The sequence below is a fragment of the Mytilus californianus genome, unplaced genomic scaffold (assembly GCF_021869535.1).
Source record: "Mytilus californianus isolate M0D057914Y unplaced genomic scaffold, xbMytCali1.0.p SCAF_8, whole genome shotgun sequence".
Classification (NCBI taxonomy): Eukaryota; Metazoa; Mollusca; class Bivalvia; order Mytilida; family Mytilidae; genus Mytilus; species Mytilus californianus.
In genome coordinates, this window is record NW_026262734.1 from 34,282,396 (window position 1) to 34,305,071 (window position 22,676).

The 22,676-nt window shown below is 32.2% G+C and overlaps 2 protein-coding genes across 12 annotated transcripts in view; one reads left to right on the forward strand and one right to left on the reverse strand.

Moving 5' to 3' along the window:
• Nucleotides 1-12,201, forward strand: part of LOC127712409 (uncharacterized) — an 87,593-nt gene extending 75,392 nt beyond the window's left edge. For all 11 annotated transcript variants that reach the window (XM_052218837.1, XM_052218842.1, XM_052218836.1 and 8 more), the window contains 11 exons: nucleotides 358-519; nucleotides 1,208-1,344; nucleotides 2,421-2,526; nucleotides 3,157-3,240; nucleotides 3,665-3,845; nucleotides 4,322-4,411; nucleotides 5,055-5,141; nucleotides 5,871-5,928; nucleotides 7,168-7,209; nucleotides 7,775-7,959; nucleotides 10,120-12,201. In XM_052218837.1, coding sequence (XP_052074797.1) covers nucleotides 358-519; nucleotides 1,208-1,344; nucleotides 2,421-2,526; nucleotides 3,157-3,240; nucleotides 3,665-3,845; nucleotides 4,322-4,411; nucleotides 5,055-5,141; nucleotides 5,871-5,928; nucleotides 7,168-7,209; nucleotides 7,775-7,959; nucleotides 10,120-10,730 — 1,743 coding nt within the window. In that variant the 3' untranslated portion in view covers nucleotides 10,731-12,201. The remainder of the gene's footprint in view (nucleotides 1-357; nucleotides 520-1,207; nucleotides 1,345-2,420; nucleotides 2,527-3,156; nucleotides 3,241-3,664; nucleotides 3,846-4,321; nucleotides 4,412-5,054; nucleotides 5,142-5,870; nucleotides 5,929-7,167; nucleotides 7,210-7,774; nucleotides 7,960-10,119) is intronic.
• LOC127711997 (uncharacterized) overlaps nucleotides 1-22,676 on the reverse strand; it is a 77,137-nt gene that overhangs the window by 48,873 nt on the left and 5,588 nt on the right. The window lies entirely within an intron of this gene.

A 22,676-nucleotide genomic window follows, 5' to 3' on the forward strand; every position in this document is an offset into this window, starting at 1 on the left:
GGTAAAAATCATATGTTATTTAGTGTAAGTATATGATAAAGTGAGTTATCAATTTCTTTTGTTATTATCATCACTTTGAAACAGCTTCACAAAATTTTGAACTGAAATGATGCTTAGCGCACCTATGTTCATTCCTTAGCAAGAACCCATCTCTACTTAATACACTCCTTAAATGATGTTGACGTAAGTTTTTATTTATTTTAAATATTTATCTGATAATTTATCTGATAATTATATTTTTAATTATCCGGTGCACTTTCGTACAATTGACTGATATTTTAGTTTCTAGTAAAAACATTTTGCGTATGATTTTCATTATAACAGTAGATTAATATACCCCAAACATTTCTTTTTTAGACAGAAACCAGTATCTTTTGTTTTGATGCAGACTTTCAGTTGGTTCGGAAATCTTCATCTGGTAACCACTGGCTTGAACCAAAACACAAAGATAATTTTTTCGTTCAACAGGAATTGGTAGATGATTTCATAAAGAAATATGACACTCCAAAAATAGAAAAGGTATTTTGTGTTTCATATTTTATTTATTTACCATAGGCGGATCCATGGGGCCCAGCCCCCCCCCCCCCCCCCCTTATGTGGGAAAAAATTGATTGATTATGTAGGGAATTACTGAAGCAGTCAAGAGACCTGCATACATTTTAAAACCCTTTCACACCCATCCATACTAGCTAATTAAAGTTGCCTTCCATAAGTTCCATATATATATGTTTAATTAAAATGCCTCATGAATTCTAGACATAAAAATCAAAGATGAAGAATTCCAAAATTGTTTCCAAAATTTCTTCAAATTTAGGACTATTGCATTTGAGGAATAATATATTTTAGGTTTTTATTTTTAGTAGATATAAGAAGATGTGGTATGAGTGCCAATGAAACAACTCTCCATCCAAGTCAAAATTTATAAAAGTAAACCATTATAGGTCACAGTATGGTTTTCAACACGGAGCCTTGGATCACACCGAACAGTAAGCTATAAAGGGCCCCAAAACTTACTAGTGTAAAGCCATTCAAACGGGAAAACCAATGGTCTAATCTATATAAAAAACGAGAAACGAGAAACACTTATTTTAGTACATTTGAGACATATGGATATAAAAATAATTAATGCTGATTTTTTTTGTATTTGAAAAACGGCAAGTAGTTAAAAAAAAGATGAGAAATTGATAGCTTTTATATCTTTTTTCAGGAATGTAGCGATTTCCAAGCAGGAAATGACTTAAGATCCAAAGCAAAAAACAAGAAATTGTCGGAAACAGCAGTGTTTGGAGCTACCTGTAGACACGATTACCCTCAGAAGTTTTTTAGTTTAAAACATGGTGAAAAGTTAGTTCTATTATAGATAATTTTTAGAAAATGCAATTTTAAGGCCTTCCTTCCTTATTAGGTTTTCAGATTTGTATGTCATTTGTTCTCCTTCCCATATCAGATAAATGTTTTTGTTTAGGATATTTGAACAAATGTTGTGGTTACATCAACTTGAAACTTAGAACATGCAGTCATTAATATGTGAACTTTCACCATATATGGCTTTAACCCTTATTTTATGGTTCATTAAACACAGAAGTAGGATACTGTGAAATTAGTTCATTTTCAGATTAAAATAATAATTTTTTTTATTTACCATGAAAACTGTGACCTCACCAGTTAGTATGTTCATGTAAGGCTAACTTTCCAAATTTATGCCTATTTATTTCACCTTATGTGTTTTATAGAAATATTTGCATATCATGTAATGTAATCAATTTTTAGATTGATGTTTGATAGAATCTTATGCAATATATTCAAATAAAAAAATCAATACAAATTTTATTTAAAGTCACAGTTCAAATAAAAGTCTATCAAAATACATTAAAAACTACACTAAAGTCGAAGTGATGTTGAAGGGTTTTAGACTACTGAAAGGTTTTTGTTGCTCATGACATAAATCTAAATTAAATGAGAATTGTATTCAGTGGTAAGGAGACGTGAATAGAAGAGAAAAGGATTATGGTTATGAAAGAATAATTTAATTTTGGATGTAACGCTTCTTCTGATTGGCTGACGGTGTTTTGTTTATCAGCTCATATAGACATAATTTAGTCAAGTGACCGTGACGTCTTCAACGTTTTTTCATGATTTACTCTGGTTTAAAATGGAATTTAGAATTAAATTATAAGGAATGACTGTAATATTTTTTCTGTCTATTCTAAATAACATAAAAAATGTGGTGCACACTTTAAAATAACACGCTACACGGGTTATTCAGTGTGCACCACTTTTTTGATGTTATTTCTTCATAGACAGAAAAAAAATTACAGTCATTCCTTACAGGGACATATGCAGTTTGAATTTGAATTCACTTAAAAATAGGAAACCAATTTTTTGTTATTTCAAGAAACATTTCTCTTTTTATTTTGTAGACTGGGATATGCTGTTTTTCTGATAGAACTGCTTTTAAGTGCAAACAAAGACAAACACCTGCACATCTCGTATGACATTGCATGTTTGTTAAAAAGACATCTAGAGGTTTGAAACTTTTTTCATTTGTACTGTATATAGTTTGGGCAGTAATGTAATTCAATTTATAAGAAAATACTAGAAAATTTACCCACGAATCTTAAAACTTCATTAAATAATTACAAAAAATTAAGCCATGCACAGCCTGGTAAGAAATTTTTATGATTTTTTTTCATCAACATAGTAATATTTCACAAAATTTATACAGGACACCAAGACAGTATAAACTTTATGTAATAAATTCTCTGACAGTTTTAATGACACAGAGAGGTTACAAACTTATTGCAGTTGTGCATCTGATATCATATTATAGAAATGTTTCAAGGATTTCCTTCCATTATTTCGACTTGACATTTACTGGGTGTCATTTTAATAAATTTACAAAATACAGTATTAGTCAGTCCCATTCCTTTCTCGTATGATGTATAATCTAAATCCCTTAAACTTTACATAAATATTGCAGTCATATTGAAGTTGTAAATTTGCACTATTACAGTTAGATTTTTTTATCATTTGCAATCATACCACATCTAGTTTTATCAATTAGTTATTCAGCAGTTTGAATCAAGATCATTGAAACTTTATAAAAATGTTTACAGGATTCTTAATTCGATTCAACACAATCTTTTTTTTTTTCAGAAAGCAGGGCGAAACGACATTTTAGAAAAAATTACATTTTCTATACCAATTTTCCACTGCTATGGACACAGTATTTCATGTCAAGTAAGATAATCTAATTTCACATGTTTGTTAAACTATTGGTTGGTTCAGTACATATTTGTATATGTAATTGTTATACATTAAAATGGAAACTTAAGAACTCACAAAACTTTAATTAGACATCAATTGACTGTGTTGCTCATATATCATGTACTCGCATATTGTGTTTATATATATTATACTAGAATGGTTTGAAAAGATTTTCAGTATATGTTAACATGAAAATTTTTTTTATAGCAAGTTTTAAGACCAAATATGTTGTTTTCTATATGGGTTTACTATGATATGATTTCTCTTTTCTTAGCAACATTTTAAATTTTGAAGATTTTTTAATATAAAAAACTTGGTATTCATATTTAAATGACTGTTGTTAGACATTTGTCTATAATATATTGAAGTTTATGTTTTAATATTTATATACTTGTAGATTTTGTATGGACCTAGGAGGACAGAAAATCATGGTCTTACAGACGGCGAAGGTATCGAAAGGTTATGGTCTTATTTGGGTGGATTTTCTTCTATCACAAAAGAGATGACGCCTGAAAATAGAACAGACCTGTTGACAGATGGCCTTATTTACTTCGGTCAGAAAATCAGAGATAAATTAGGTAATTACAGAAAATTGCAAATGTGTAATGGAGGAATGCTGCCTGTGACTTGTTGCATATAGATATAGGAAGATGTGGTATGAGTGCCAATGAGACAACTCTCCATCCAAGTCAAAATTTATAAAAGTAAACCATTATAGGTCAAAGTATATGCATGCATGTTTATCATAATATAACAGCTAATGATTTCGTATTTATAAAAGGCAGATGAGACATTTCTTTAATGCCAGTTTTATCAAGTCAAATAAAAAAGTTTAAGATACTAAATTAATTTTGCTCCCTTGATTTAGAAAATTTTATTTTAGAATTGAGGGGAACATAGAAATTCTGCTTGTCCTTCCATCTGGTCAACAGTTAGCACTCAAACATATAAAATTATTGCCAAATTTTTATAAAACTTGTATAATAGGTTTATATCAGCAATTTTAGAGAATCAAAATTTTATATTGATAATAAAACTTAATTCCAACATGCAGGTTACACATTGGTTATGAAATTCAAAAGATCAAAGAAAATTGAGGAAAACAGTGATGTGGCCATGAAGGAGATTGTATCAACTGTTCATGGTAAGAAACTATCTTTCAAAAATAAATAACTTGTTACTTTTATTTAGTTATTACTATTTAATGAATATCATGTGTCCTCATATGCTGAAGTTGATTATCTGTTCATATCATTTATAAAGGCATTATAAAAATCTTTAGATAAAAAACTTTTACCCAGAAACAAAACCAATCAACTCTTTTTATTGCTTTTGAGAAAGTGTTTCAATAAAATTTAGTTTTGTCTGCAATTCAGTCAACCAACTTCCTATCTTGGAACAGTTAACTGCCACAAATAGTTTGCTTAGTCATTTTAGCTCAAATTACCTAAGGAATGAGTTTTTGCCCTCACTTTGTGTCTGTTTTATGTAAAAAAAAATGTTAAACACCTTATCTGAGACCAAAGCACAAATACAAACATTAAATATTATGATTAAGGATGCTTTCTTCACATTGAACAGCATTCCAACATGATTGAAGAAAAATATTTTCATCTATTTAATCCATTAATATTATAACCAAATGTTCAGGTTGAAAAAAAAATTAAACCACAGATAATGTTAATTGTTACAATGAAATTTTTGTTGTATATTTATATAAGTTATGTGTAAAACATATGTGAAGTATATCAACTTGCAAACTATAATCCATGTTTGTTTGTATTCAGACAAGGTTATTGGAAATGATAAGATTATCCAATGGATTGAAGAGGAAAAGTCTTCAGTGCTACACACTCAAAACAATGATGCAACAAGTAAGTTTTAATAATCCATATGTTTTAAATTTATATTTCAATGAAAAATGAAAGAAACTGTATCACACAACGCACTTATACATCTCCTATTTTCAAGTTTTGTCAAAACATGATCATTTTCTACTGTACTGTGTTCAAAATTAAAACGTTTCGGGTTACATGTCACATATATGAAAGTATCTCACAGTAAGACCTCCTTATATTTTAGTAAAAAACTCTTTTTTTTATAGTTAAGAGGACTCTGAATTAATTTTGATATAATTTCCATTCTAGACATATTGAGTATTAAAACTATATACATTGTCTTAAAATATCAAAATTTATTAGCCAGCTAGGATCAGAAACATGTAGATTGGTTTCGTAACATTTCTATCATGTTCGGAGCTGAGTACAATTTCTACTTCAAATTAGTAATATATTTTGAGATAATATTTGGTTGTTACATTATCTTTGTACACTGCAACTCTACCAACTGTTCCAAAACTAATATATGGTGTAGAAACAAAACATTTGGAATTAATAAAGGATGTCATAAAAATTAATTTTAAGCAAGCATTCTTTCCTTACTAATGCCATATATAAACTCTATGTTTACACATATAGAAATCACAAACAAGGTTTTTTATATCAGAGGCTGTAAACTACTTTTATATTTACTACATTTGATTCTTGTAAATGCCAGTAAAAATTAATTTACCTTCTTCATTTGTGTTCGGTTTTATTTTCCAGTTAAACTGAACAAGACAGATGAATATATTCTCAGTCTTCAAAGATATTACAGAATTGGGTATGTCAAAAAATAAACAGTACATTTTAAGGCCTCGATATCATATTGAATATAATATGATTACATATAACATTTCCATCATGCATCCTCCAGTACTCATCAACTAATGAATTGAATGGTCATAGAAGTTCCACAATAATGACCAGTAAAATGTGAATAAATTATTATATTTGTTTTTGTTCATTATGTTGTACATAAATCAGGCCGTTATTTTTCTAAATTGCATATTAGTTTACATTTATCCTGCAATCAGCCAACTTTTGTACAAATAACAGGTACACAAATAAAGTTTTGCTTTATTTGTACTTGTACAACAGGAAACTCACTAAAACTGGAGGTGATCTAAGGATAAGCAGATCCTGCTCCACATGTGGCACCCATTACAAAATTACTCATTTTAGTACAAACCCAGAGTTAAGTCTAATTTGGTTGGTAACTTTCAAGGAAAAAGGAACAGCATTGTAGTTACAACGATATTATTAAAAATCATGTTGAAAATGTACAATATTGACCATGCATATATTATGATTGACAGAATATACCAATAGTACATTCCATTTATTTTTATAGTGATTCCATTGTTTGATGATCAAAGTGTTTATTAGTGTTCACATCTTAGGTGTTTTTTATGGAAAGTGGTCTCATTAGCAATATATTAACTAATCATGCCAGATGTCTTTATTTATAAATGATTTTCTCTAATTCTATGGAAATATATCCCTTTCCGAACCCATTGTATAAAAAAATTTAATCAATGTGTGGTTGTGTGATCTCAGAAGATGACTGGCTGAGTTTAAGGGTCATAACCTTTCTCAGCTCTCTGAAATGATCAAAATGTTCTAACAAGTGTTAATAAAATTGACAACTTCATGGAAAGTGGAAGGCACTCGAAGGGGATTTTAGTTTAGAAAAAAAGGAAAATTTTTATCATTAGAGAAACAGATTATTACATAGTTACGCGTGGATTATCAGATTTATCCAATCTCGATCCAATCTTGCCGAGGCTCGGACTTTAAAATTGATAATTTAACTATCTTGATTGGACAAATCCAATATTCCACTTGTATCAATGTAATAATCTATATTTATATTGGTTGTGATTAGGGCTACAACATGACTGCTACCAAAAATGATTACTCATTTAAGAGAAATAAATAGAAGATTTTTATGTACTTTTAAGTAATAAGCTTTTTGTAAGTATATATATTTATTTCTAATATTGTCATTCTTAATTTTCAGATATGAACAACTAGATGACAAGTTCAAGGAAGAAAAAGAGAGGTGCATGATTACGAAAACTTTAAGAAATTGTAATAATATTTATTTTGACAGCAATTGCCTTTTTTTTTACAACCTGGCATGATGCATATTTAGGGCAATTATATACAGTATCATTTAAAATATAAAACAGAAGGGAAAATAACATTCTTATCTATGTCATCCTTTAATAAAAGTTTAAAAGATATAAAACTAGTTAACATGATGATCTAAAATTAATTGTGACCTTATTTAAATACCTTAGAAATGTTTTAACATGTATGAACATTTGAAAACACGCATATTACACTAGAAAAGCTACAATTTTGTGCAAATATTCTGAATTTTGTACAATTTTTGTCTTCAGTTTTTACCCAATATAAAGTACATACATGGAAAGTCAGGCTTGTTTTGCCGATCAGTTGAGTCTTACTACTCACTTGTGATCTCATGAGCAGAGTTTTGCCTGGAAATTCCGTGAAATGACTGCTGATTATGTTAAAAAGTTGTTTTGAAAGGCATATATAACAATATATAAAAATAACTAAACATTTTGATGTATAAATTTTTTATTCAAATATCTTTACAGACTAGAGAAAACCTTATCAACATTTGAAAAAAAGAACAAGACCTCTAGATTGCATCAAACTGACGAAAACTATAAGAAGGATGTAAAGATTGTGAAAGAAAAACAAAAAAAATTACAACTTGTAACCCTGAAGAAACATGTTTCAGAGAGGCACTATTTACTACGGTTATTGCGCAAATATTCAAGTAAGCAAAGTTTTATTACCCATAGAACGAAGGGAAGGGAATCTAAAACTTCCTTTATGTAAGCATGCTCAATCCTGTGATGCTTTTTTCATTTATCTCTAACAACTTCATGTTTACTGAACTTACTATGCTTTATTTTACAAATAATGGCCATGTATGAAATTTTAGTAACATTTTTCGGTAGAACTGCAAATCAGATCTTCCAGAAATTTTTATCATGCAGGCTTCCTCGTGTAATGCACTTTTTCATTCCATACTTATAAAAAAGAAGATGTGGTATGATTGCCAATGAGACAACTCCCCACAAGACACCAAATGACACAGAAATTAACAACTATAGGTCACCGTATGGCCTTCAACAATGAGCGAAGCCCATACCGCACAGTCAGCTATAAAAGGCCCCGAAATGACAATGTAAAACAATTCAAATGAGAAAACTAACGGCCTAATTTATGTACAAAAAATGAACGAAAAACAAATATGTAACACATAAACAAACGACAACCACTGAATTACAGGCTCCTGACTTGGGACAGGCACATACATACAGAATGTGGCTGGGTTTAACATGTTAGCGGGATCCCAACCCTCCCCTAACCTGGAACAGTGGTGTAACAGTACAACATAAGAACGAACTATAAAAATCAGTTGAAAGAGGCTAAACTCATCAGATGGATAAAAATACAAATACTACAAATACAAGTGGGCATGGCCGGGTACTTGTACATCCAAACAACAAAAAGACACTAAGTACAGATCTGAGAGTACTCGCAGTTACTGACAGCTAGTTCAAAGCCACTAACAACTAATAAAAAAAAAATATTATGCATCTAAGACTAAATTATCAATCCGTACACATCCAACATCCAATGGATTTAGTGTTAAGACATCATAAACAGTCAGAGAAAAACATGACCTTGTGCAATGCCAAGATACAGGTATCGACAGATTGTAGATCCATAAATGTGTATATGTAAATAACAATAATATTTAGTTTGCTTTTAATTTACTGATAACAAAATCAATATCAGTACCAATTAAAACAATATTTAATAATCTATGTTGAACTTGCCTTCTTTGAGCTAACATAACTTTATGATATTTTTTGCATAACGACAATTTATGAAAATTGAAATAAGATTTTTCTCAATACAAAGAATTAAAACACTTCATAACACCCTTAAATTTAGAATCAACAATAATGTTAGCAGGCTTTACTGTGTGATTGATTCCTTTAAAATTCATTGGTCTTCAACTTCCATCGAAACTGAATGCATATACTGACCATGACATTATTTAAGAAATAATTCATGGAAGCCATAGATTTGTTGGAAATTTACACATGGCCTGGGCCGTGATATTCGAATTTTATCCTGAGCATTAGTGAGGGATAAAATTAACGAATATCACGGCCCAGGCCATGTGTAAATTTCCAACAAATCTATGGCTTCCATGAATTATTTTGATTCTAAGAGGACAAATACGGTCATTAAAAAACTGAAGCGAGAGTGGGTATGCCGTATGTGGGGCTGTTCTTTTTTACTCCATTTTAGATAAAGCTAAAAAATTCTAATAAATCTGTAGCTTGCATAAATATTTCGTGAATAACAGCTAGAAAAATTGTTCTTAATTCTTTTAATTTTCAAACCCAACATTTACCATTTTTGATTACATGTTTTTCTCGTAATCCAAAGTTGACATTTCCTTACTAAGGAGCCAAAAGCATTAGTGGACTTTCGCGGAATTTTATTTTATTTGGATTTTGTGGATTTCACCGAGCACTTGTGCATTTATTCTTTTTGTTATGCATCCGAATAAGAATAAAAGTTCTGTAGTCTTTTTTTTAATTGCAATTTTTAAAAAAAAATCTGCATAGCGTTTGCAAATAGGTTTCGATACATGTTGATTTACATGGGAGGTATATTGTAACATCCATTATTATGTATATCTCGGAGTTTGCGCTAAGTATAGATATATTGAGAATTTTATCACGGTGTTGTTTACAAAGCGAACTAGCGCGTCATATTAGAATAAATATTTAAACATTATTTCTTGTTGACATCCAATTCCTCTATGAAAGATGTGTTAGCACTGTTTACTTATCTCATATGTATAACACTATATAATACTATAATATTGTACATTTTATTGATATTTCAGAAGGACAGGCTGTTTTCATTAAACTGTCAAAACAGTTAAAGTGCATATCAAAAAAAATTCACAAATCCATTGCAGCTTACAACATGATTGGGGATTCCTCTGAAGGTTTACCAGAGCAGATCACTTTTGATACTGTCAAGGACATTGACAGTGAAATTTATAAATGCATGGTAGATTTGGAGGTTGTGTCAGATATTCCAAACACAATAAAACAGGAAATTATTCAACTGAAATGCCTCATTGATCGAGCCATCGAAGAACAAACTTTGCTCAAGCAAGAAATGAGGTCTGTCACTAATTGGTACAAACATCAGTACAATATTGTGAAAGTAAAACTAGGGGAACATCGAACTGCAGGAGAAACTGCATTCTTAATAAAAGAAGGAATGTACTATGAAATGGTTATTATAAGATTAAACAGGCAGTTTTCAGAGTACATTGGGGAAGTGTCTGTTGAATCTCAGTTAACTGATAGCATATTGACTGATGATCATGAAAGGATGCAACAAATGTTGAAAGAAATGGCTATAAAGGAGGAGATATCAGTTGAGGACATTGAAAGTGATGATGAGGAAGAGAGTAGTGATGAAGAAGACATGGAGGACCTCTAAAACTGTCTTTCTCTTAGCGTTCCTTCTGGGCATACTTTTTTGGATATTATAATAAAATTACTGTGATTTTCTTATTTTCAATGTATTTAAACAAAAAACAGCTTTAAACAATAAGAAAATACAAAATTTAACAGAGGTAAATGTGCTTGCAAAGTATGTCGGATGATTCCTCATCAAATCATCACTCTTTAATGAGAATTTCAACTTTTTAATCTAATTTAAAAATGGTTATTTAATATCCAAAACATTGGAATTCATCTTTTATGATTATATAAAATTTCATTCTGGAATCGATATCTACAGAAGTATTTCTAAAAACAACTGTCTATCTAAAATATTTAGTAGTATCCTGAATAATAGGCTAAAAACGTTTATGTAAGTCGGTGTTTGGTCTATCAGTTTTGTTTCAGGAAAAAACAAATAATATTCAACACTTTTTTTTTATTTTGAAAGCTTTGATTAATAAATATTTGCATAAAAAATATCAAAAAATATATGCATGTTCTGTGGACTTATAATTTATTCTAGGCTACATACTAAAGTTATTATTTGGCTATTAAAAGGAATTGTTTGAAATCTTTAAGATGTTAGATGCACAGAATGTATATTCATGGTATATATATTTCAAAGATATTATGATTCTGAAAATTAATTGTCATGCAAAACTATAAAGGAAATTGAATCTATAGAAATGTTATTAAAGCAAGAATTTCTAAATATTATAATATGATATAGAAGATGAATTTCATTTCTTTTTCCAAAAGAAATAAAAATGAAAAAAAAGTTACTTCTCTGAAATTATTTCTAAAAAAGCTGACTTTATGAGTTGTACTTACAAAAAAAAGTTACAATACATACTCAAGCCCTCAAATTACAAAATTTAGGTTCCTTTTCTAAATCATCAATGGAACTGAGGACAAGTGACTCTTGATAAACTTATTGTTATAAGATTTGTTGTTTGTTGTATATTATGCTGTAATTTGCATTTTGTTTGTAACACAGCAATAAAGAAGCTGAGTTTTTTATACTATACAACAACAAAGATTAACTAATAATCTTAACAGTTTCAAAACATTGTATTGGAAATAAAGGTTTTTGCTTAAGATGGAGTGAATGTGTCAGGAGCAAAATTGAGAACTACAAAAATTGGATCTCAGAAGTTCATCAACTGATTGGTATAATATTTGTTGTATACATGTTGTAACTTGCATTTTGTTTTACCACAAGCTGAATTTTATATTCTTAACTGCAATACATATTAATTAATGAAAATAAGAGTTTAAGGCTATTGTATTGAAAAATTACTTTTGTTAAAGAGAGACAGAGAGAAACTGTAAGCAACGAAATTGTTTCTTATTGGATGCATAATAATTTTTTATTCAATGAGCCTTTATGTAAACCCCAAAAAAAAACACTGTATACATAAATTAAATGTACAATTTCTTTAATAAATATATTTACTTGCATCATACACTGTTTCTGTTTCTCAAAACTACAACTAAAGCAATGCTTCTCAGCATAGCTAGGTCCCCTCTAATTATAAATTTGCAGCCATTCTGTCACACTAAAGTCATGGATCATTAATGTCTTTTTCAACTATTGTATACCAATGACAATATGTTTTGTATATTCCCTGAAAAGTGTGAAAAACACTTTACAATGCAATTTATGACTGGAGAATCCATTTAGTATAAAAATAAGATGTGGTATATGATTGCCATTAAAACAACTCTCCACAAGAGAGAAATAAACAACTATAGGGCACTGTACAGTCTTCATCAATGAGCAAACTCCATTCTTCATGGTCAGCACAAAGGGCCATTTTCATCATTTCTCTGACAATTTAAACTGTTGATGACCAATGCATAACCTAGCAGTCAAAACCTGATGAAAAAAATATAGTATTGAGTTTCAAATCATGTTACAAAATCACTATAAGCACATGTAATAAGCCATCAGTGAATCGAAGGAACATCACTTTTATTTCTGTTTGTCATCTCAAATTCACAGAGATGCCTTAATCATGGAGCAAAATTTTTCATCTCACAACAAATTTACTAAAAGAGTTATCTCCCCGTATATGGCTTATTTAAAAAAATGCATTGGCAAAACACAAATATTTGGTATTTGATAAAACAGACTAAATAATGCAATTCGCCAATCAAGTTTATTCCGTTCAATACACAGTCTTACACAAAAATTGCCAACATGTCTCATAACTTGTAGATTTATGCAATGAACTAGTCCGATTGTGTACTGCTATATTTCTGAATCCAAGATGGTAGTATACACTTAATGTATCTTAAGATACGTATAAGCCAGTAGTCAAAAGTCTGGGACTGGTCATCTGCATTAAGTAAGCCAAGCTCTGGATGGTGAACAACATCAGTGAGAAGAACACATTTTAGACGATAGGACGTTCTTGTGGCTTTTTAAATGCCATTATCAAATACCCAAATGCATATTCTGGTCAAGAACTAATTAATATGATGGATAGACTGCTTTAATAATGTTCTAAAGAATTTGGGAAATTATTGGGTCAAAACAAAAGAGAAATCATTGGGTCATTCATACGAATGCGAATATGAAAGTTTTATTTTGATTCACATAAAAAAAAGAAAACGTGGTATGGTTGTCAATGAGACAACTCTTCGCAAGAGACCAAATGACATAGATATTAACAGCTATATGTCACCATACGACCTTCAACGAACAAAGACCAAACTGCATCCCAAACGAGAAAACGAACTGATTAATGTACACACAAAAAAATGAACGAAAAACAAATATGTAACACAGCAACAAACGACAACCACTGAATTGCAGGCTCCTGACTTGGGATATAAGAACGAAATATAAAAATCTGTTGAAAAAGGCGTAACGCATCAGATTGATACAAATATATATATATATATATATATATATCACATTCATAATTGCTAAGTATATATATAATAGATATATAACCTGCCACTGGACGACAAGCTGTTATACATCATCTTCAATTTCAATTTAAAAATATCATATATATATAAAATGCAGCGAAATTAACCTAAATATATTACAGGAGATCTGGTTCTTTACTCCCTGCACGTTCGTGGCTGTAACGTGTGGCAATTTTCATTTCTCACTTCTAGGCAACACCGCCAAACAATAATTATTGCGGATAACAGATCTCCTTCATCATTACGATTATTCTAATGTAAATGAATCAACTGATGGATTTCTACAACCCGATAAGAGTAGTCCATGTCACATGCCTTTCATCAAGCTACAATAAAGAAAGATATAGGACAGGTCTGTAAAGAAAAAGATAAATTTTGCAAAATGGTTGTTTCTCCAATTCATGTCATAGGCGTACTGATTGTTGTTTGTTTCTGAAACCTCTAACAACCATTTTGCGTGTACTGCACACAGATATCAGTGGCGGTTCATGCCAAAATATCGCCGTCAAGACATTCAATAAACTACATAAACACAAGCTATAATGTCAACACAGAACAGGTGTTATGTGCTTTTGACTCCAATCTTAATTGACTAAGTGCATGCGTTCAACGGCGAATCAAGCCCCCTCCCCCTTTTTGTGGGAAAATATTTTAATTGACTACGTGCATGCGTTGAAAGGCGAATCAAACCCCTCCCCCATTTTGTGGGAATAAATCTTAATAGACTAAGTGTGTAACAGCCACTATGGTCCGTCATTTACTTTGTTCCGGCGGAACTTTTGAACTAGTTATTTCGTTCCGATGGAACTTTCCAACTAGTTGTTTTATTCCGAGTGCAGTCGAAAAGTTCCGGAAAAAAGTAGCTAGTTGAAAAGTCCCGGAACAATGTAGCTAGTTGAATAGTTAACCCTAACCCTAACCCTAACCATAACCATAACCCTAACCCTAACCCTAACCTAACCCTAACCCTAACCCTAACCCTAACCCTAACCCTAACCTAACCCTAACCCTAACCCTAACCCTAACCCTAACCCTAACCCTAACCCTAACCCTAACCCTAATCCTAACCTAACCCTAACCCTAACCCTAACCCTAACCCTAACCCTAACCCTAACCCTAACCCTAACCCCTAACCCTAACCCCTAACCCTAACCCTAACCCTAACCTAACCCTAACCTAACCTAACCTAACCTAACCTAACCTAACCTAACCCTAACCCTAACCCTAACCCTAACCCTAACCCTAACCCTAACCCTAACCTAACCACAACCCTAACCCTAACCCTAACAAAGAGGAACTTTGTGACTAGTTGATTAGTTCCGTTTGACTTTTGTGGCTAGTATCTTTGTTCCCCTTTGAAAAGGTTCAAAGATAATATGTTGCGCTTTTACTTTGCATCAATTCTCCAAATGGAACTTTGTGACTGGTTGATAAGTTCCGTTGGAACTTTTGGGCTAGTTTGTTAGTTCCGGTTTTGACTTATTTGCCAAAGAGGAACTTTGTGGCTAGTTGATAAGTTCCTTTTGACTTTTGTAATCAGTATCTTGGTTTCCCTTTGAAAGGTTCAAATATAATATGTTGCGCTTTTACTTTGCATCAATTCTCCAAATGGAACTTTCTGCCTGGTTGATAAGTTCCGTTTGAACTTTTGTGCTAGTTTGTTAGTTTCGGTTTTGACTAATTTGGCAAAAAGGAACTTTCTAACTAGTTGATATGTTCCGTTGGGACTTTTCAACTAGTCACTTTGTTCCGGTGGAACTTTTAAACCAGAGGAAGAACGAAGTAACTAGTTAATAAGTTCCTCCGGAACTTTTCGGCTAGTTAGTTCTTTCCGCCCGGAACTTTCCAACGTCGGAACAAAAGAGCATTTACAAGTGCATGTGTTCAAAAGCGAATCAGGCCCCTCCCCCTTTTTGTTGGAAAATATCTTAATTGACTAAGTGCATGCGTTAAAAGGCCAATCAAACCCCCTCCTCCTTTTTGTGGGAAAATTATGGTTGCTTATATAAGGAATCACTGAAGCATGAATGGAGCGAACTGTACCCCCTCTTAATGCAGTCAGTGGATCCGCCACTGCCGTTAAGCACCATGCAACGACTCAGGTTCACACCCGGTGTTGATTTTATTTATATAGCTCATAAAGTATGTTAAACGAGTAATTTAATTTGTTAATCGTTTACAGAACATGTGAAAGATACTGCCATTGAGTGTAGTTATGTGTTGATATAGACTTCTTCTTTCGTTACAGAAAACCATCAACGACTTGGTGAACTTTTTGGAAAACACAAGAATATTTAATTCGTTCTTTTATAACAACCGGGGATATTTCACCAACATATTGTATGAATTGTCTACTGATTTAGATTAAAAAAAAAACGACAACTAATTACACACAGAATATCTAGTAAAGTGTAATTTAGGTCTTTCTGTCTACACCAGTGTTTAACTGAACGCCTCTTAGTTGGCTTCATTGTCGTCAAATGGTATACTAGTATTATATTGCTGGGTTACTGATTGAATGACTTATACTCCATAACAAGTTTTAGGTATCTATGTTGCTTTATCTCTGCCGTACGTAGATTCGGTGTTGGATACCAAATAACTAATAAATCAGTCATTGTATTTTTTGTCTGTCATATATATTTTATCATTGATTAATAAAATTGAGAATGGAAATTGTGAATATGTAGAAAAGACAACAACCCAACCAAAGAGCAGATAACAGCCGAAGGCCACCAATGAGTCTTCAAAGCAGCGGGAAAATCCCGCACCCGGATGTGGGCCTCAGCTGGCCCCTAAATAAAAATCAGTCAGTAAAAATGGACGTCATACTAAACTCCAAAACATATAAATGAACTAAAAAAAATGCAAGACTTACAAAGTTCAGAGGCTCCTCACATGGGACAGGCGCAAACTTGCGGCGGGATTAAACATGTTTTGTGAGATCTCAACCCTCCAGCTATACATCTAACCAATATAGAACAAAGAAACACACATCAATACGCACAGTAAAACTCAGTTTAAAAGTATTCAGAGTCCGATGTCAGAATAGGTAACAAAAGAAACTAAGGAAAATGACAACGTTAACGATACATAGATTAACAAAGGACTACTAACAGTTACAGACATGCTAGCTCCAGACCTCTATTAAACTGATATAAAGATCATGTCTTCATACAGAGAATCAAGCACAATCCCTCCCGTTAGGGATTTAGTATCATACCATCATAAAATATTTGAACCCGTGTCATGGTTTGAGAATACGTTGAGTTTATTTCCGATGCAAAGACCCTATATGAGTGAATCAATATTAATACCAAAATATGCCATTCTTAATGACTTTACAAAAATATCGGAACTATATCCCTTCAGATTAAGTCTGTTTAAAGGTTTGGTTAGCTTTTGCGGTGAATGCCGACATTTTTGTGCTATGCAAATAATATTACATCAAAAAAGTGGATGTGAAATACATGAACGTACAAGATGTGGTGTATTTTTTTGTTTGTTATTATTATAGGTCGTCATGTAAATGTAATGTTAATGTTAATTTGTTTGTGCAAATAAATATTGTCTATTGTAGCGTATAGTTGCTCATATCCACATCCATTTTATCAGAAGTTGTCTTTTTTAATAATGTATGTGACATTATTTGTTTTAGGTAGCGGTCATCTTGCATTTTCACCACAATGCTATATCTCATTTACGCCAAAACTTAAAAACAAAACACTGATTATTTCACATATTATACATAACATGATCTTAAAGTAGCATTTGGCTATATATAAAAATATAAGAAAGTCAAGTAATAAGTTTCATTTTGTATTAATTGTATAATAATACATTTTAATACATACATATTTATTCAACAACAAGTGTGGAAACAGATCAGTCTGGATAGTATATTAGGATGTTTGACAGTGTTTTCAGACATAGAGAGTTCTCTGGTTTTTCCCAATAGGTTTCTATGTTGAACTGTGGTGCACAGTGACAGCCAACCTGTGTCTTTTATCTAATATTTAGTTTCAATGTTCAAGACTGTTATGAAAGAGACACTAATTTAAATCAGTACCAACCGTTCATAAATTTTATTTAGATAAAAACTGCTATTGATATCAAATCTATATATTGGCCAACATTCTATGACTGCTTCGTGTATATAATATGTATATTCCTGTAATTAAATTTTGTGCATGCCCAACTTTCCTTTCGGGAAATTTCTTTCAACATTTGGAATAACTTCTAATTCAATACATTTATATTTTTAACAACGATCCTTTAAGGGAACACAGCTTGCTGAGTGGGCCCCAATGCTGCAGAGATTTACGTAAAGAAACAGTAGATTGGAAATATTGCCAAATGATTCCGATAAAATAAGTTCCACAATTTTTATTTCGGATAGCAGGAAAAGCTCAAAATAGGAAGAGGATCGATATCACACAAGGCGCATTTCTGCAAGATGTTATTTTAATATGCGAGATGGTATCCGAGAACCTGCAAGAATGTTATATTTGTATGGTTCTATTTATGTTTCTTTGAGGTGTTAATTTCTTACTTGGGTTTGTCCACGACCACCATGACTAAGGGGGTTAACCAACTAATTTTCATGGATGCGATGTTGTAATTCTGCCAACAACACACCAAATATTGTTGATTTACCATTACTGGTGTCCTTCAAACTGAACTAATCAGATTTAGCATATAAACTGATCAATGATTTTTGGGGTCAGACCCCCTTATATCAATAGAATGAGAGATGCAAATGCTCCTCCAACTATATTATAGAACACGTACATACCACGTATCATTGACTTCCCATAAGTGTTTCCTGTTACTAACGAACATGTAAACAAACAGTACTCTCCCAAATTTAACATGTCCAACAATTGTTATTGGCAGAAAACTTGTCCACTTGATAAAACTTTAAGCTCTAATATGTCCTCAATATTTATGCACAAAGGTTTACGACATTTAATGATGGGTAAACAGACACAAGATAAGATAAATGGGATATGTGTCCATGGGACACAGATGATAACCCTGCTTGCATATATGATTATAGATGAGCATAACTAAAGAACGGCAAAAGAGACACTACCCAATTGTGTGCTTAATCTGTGTTTTGTGGTAATAAGCATTGGTTATACGTTTCATAACATTTGCTGGAGGCTAACTTACGTTAGAGAACAAAACGAATAAATGAGGAATGTGTCCATGGGACACAATCATATGATGCCCCCGCTTGGATATAATGTTATAAAGGGACATAACTCAAGAATTGTAAAAGTGACGCTACACAAATTTCTACTTGATCTGTGTTTTGTGGTAATAAGCATTGTGTATACATTTCATAACATTTGGTTGAGTCAAACTAAAGTAGGAGAATGGAAATGAAAAGTTAAGCAATGTTTCCATTTGTAAAGGGACATAACTATAGAACGGTATAAGTGACACCACCAAAATTCAAACTTGATCTGTATTTTGTAGTAATGAGCATTGTGTATAAGTTTCATAACATTTGGTTGAGACAAACTAAAGAAAGAGAACGGAAACAAAAAATTTAGCAATTTTTCCATTTGTAAAGGGGCATAACTCAAGAACGGTAAACATGAAACCACCAAAATTCAAACTTGATCTGTGTTTTGTGGTTGCATTGTGTATAAGTTTCAAAACATTAGGTTGAGGAGAACTAAAGTTAAAGAAAGGAAACCAATTTGGGGACGTACGGACGTACGTACAGACTGACAAGGGTTTGCCAGTTTTTACTAGACTAGTTTCTCAGTGCTCTAACTATTGATTAAGTAGCCCGGTATGTACAGGCAACGGTTTGTGGTCAATGTCAGTTGTCAGTTGTTTATATTAAACATAATCATTTGCAACACATACATTAAATCTTGGTGGTTGATTGCTTGATGTACAGTCGCAAATATGCATTTTTTCCATTTGTAAAGTGGCATAACTCAAGAACGGTAAAAGTGACACCACAAAATTCAAACTTGATCTGTGTTTTGTGGTTATAAGCATTGTGTATAAGTTTCATAACATTTGGTTGAGGAAAACTAAAGTTAGAGAACGGAAACCAATTTGGGGACGTACGGACGAACGTACAGACGGACAAGGGTAAAACTTAACTAAAAAGGAGAAATAACTGTATGCAGCCCTAAACAATAAGATAGTTTATTTTCACTTTTTTGTTAGATTTTTATTAAAACATTTTATGAAATAATTTGGAATGTTCTTTCTTGGTTCCCAGGTAGCTTCGGAAGATTCATATCCTTCCCAGTGCACCAAAAAGAACTGTTTTCTTCCAATTTTCTTTTTGGCAAGAAGACTGGACACTTTGCACATGTCATTTGACTCTTCTTCTTCTGAAATAAAGGAAAAAAATGAAATAAACAAAATATTATTCATAAATTGATTAACTCAAATGTTCATTATACCATGTCTTATGACTTGTACATATTCAAATTTAGATAGGCTCCGTGTCATTTGGTCTATGGTGGAGAATTGTTGCATTGGCAATTATACCACATCTTCTTGTTTATATCTTTAGAAGAAATTCATTGTAATTGTCTACAAGTGTTTTGAAAACCCCTCACACTTATCAAACAATTCATTAATATAAAAAATGTGCAATCGTTCTGTGAATGTTCTATTTTTTTCTCTTAAAATTGAATAATTTCTTTAACAATTCCATTATATTAGATGCTTATCAGATGCACAACTTAAAAGTTGGGTTCAAAACTGTACCAGTTAATGATACGAATCTTGTACACTCTTCTATAAATTTTGTTAAAATATAACTAAGTCTTATTGTAAAAAAATGCCCCAAACAATTCTATAATAGCTTCAACTTGTGCTATCTATTTATGAACATTCGGGGATCTGAGATGGAAAAAACAAGGAAGTGATTTCATCAATTAGGTAAAAACAACCACTTTATAATTCATCCGGCCAATACAGTGTTGAGCCCAAACAGCAATTAAAGGAAGATAGCAAAACAAACCTTTAGGTATAATAACACTTGTTTGCTCCTCTACAGCATCACCATGAATTGTTGCAGCTAATGAATCTAAAACATCTGAAATGAAAGGATAAACACTTAAAGATTAATGTTTGCCAGCTGTCATTGTAATAATAAAATATTTGGTAACATAATCATACGACTATAAATTGACTTTTAGGTTATAGCAACGAAATGAATTCTGAAATATACACAAGAAACTAAAATTAAAAATCGTACAAGACCAACAAAGGCCAGAGGCTCCTGACTTGGGACAGGCGCAAAAATGCGGCGGGTTTAAACATGTTTTTTGAGATCTCACTCCTCCTCCTATACCTCTAGCCAGTGTAGAAAAAGCAAACACACAACAATACACACAGTAAAACTCAGTTCAAAAGAAGTCCGAGTCTGATGTCAAGAAAGTTAACAAAAGAAACTAAAGAAAGTTTGGATCAAATTACTAACCTAATGGAATCTCTGGAGCACCTGTGATTTCCTCCATGTGCATGTTACTCAGATCTACATAAAATAAAAATCAGGTATTAGTATAACTTATTGTATAATCAAACATCACATCTAACACAATCATTAACATTAAACTTCAAATGCTGCATTAAAATTCTAACTTCGTACTAAGTTTCATCCTGAACATGCATGAACTATTTGCCATTCAGGGGCGTAGCTAGGTATCCAATAAACTGCAGGCACAAATTGCGGCAGGGGGTTTGGGGGCCGCTCAAGGCCCCCAGCGGGTCCAGGGAAGTGCCCTGGTATGGGGTTAAGGGGGGCGAAGCCCCCAGACGGAAAACGGGTTTCAGCATTTCAGTTGCCAAATTTTATGACAAAAAAACATGAAAACTAGTCATTTTATCATGATAATATACATGTCCCGTTTGAATGGTTTTACACTAGTAATTTTTGGGGGCCCTTTATAGCTTGCTGTTCGGTGTGAGCCAATGCTCCGTGTTGAAGGCCGTACCTTGACCTATAATGGTTTACTTTTATAAATTGTTACTTGGATGGAGAGTTGTCTCATTGGCACTCATACCACATCTTCCTATATCTATGAAAAAAATTTCGAAGAAATTATAATATACATAATTTTACAATTATATCTGACTGATGAATTAGCCGGCAGTACAATTGGAAATATATTAAAAATAAATATTTACAATATGCATTGCCCAGCGTGGATAAGAGTAGCCCTTTATTAAGCAGCACAACCTGTTTATAGTATTTTTATAGCTATTCCTTTCTGATTGAGGATAATTGGTATATATACGTCAATTGATAGTACATATTGACTATCCTTCATTTAAAAGAAACCTTCACCGTCCCCTGGCTACACAAACACATACACACACAGTCGATGCCTCATGCAGAAGTTCTGTTCTGTTCATACTATCGAAATAAATTCAAGAAATTCATATTTCCTTATATCCTGTACTATAAAATCCCTACCTGCTTAGGAATTTGAATAATTATGGTCATTACACGTAGATCTGAGAGTACTCAAAGTTACTGAAAGCTAGTTGATTGATTGATTGATTGCTAAACATACAGTTGCAAATAGTTCATGCATGTTCAGGACAAAAACAAATTTACAATAAATACAACAGGTAGCTAGGTCCTGTAATAGGGGTCATCCAGGACGAAGGTCTGGAAAATTGGAAACGCCATGCATTTGGAAAATGAGGGTTTATTGGATAGAAACAGAAATTTTGCCTTTCAGTAAACTTACGAACCCCTCAAAGAGTTGTTGCAAGTTTCTTAACGTGCAGAGAGCGTGGCATTCTCTCTACACTAGGTATCGGATTTAACGTCTCCATTCTGACCAGACGTGACTGTGTATTTATACATCCTGCACAGAACGAACGAACGCCCAACTTTGGCAAGAGTTTTATTGTAGATCGGATGAAGAACAAGTGGAAAGCTAGTTGAAAGCCAACAACAACTAATTAAAAAAAATCATGTGTCTAAGTTGAGGTTCATTCCAGTATT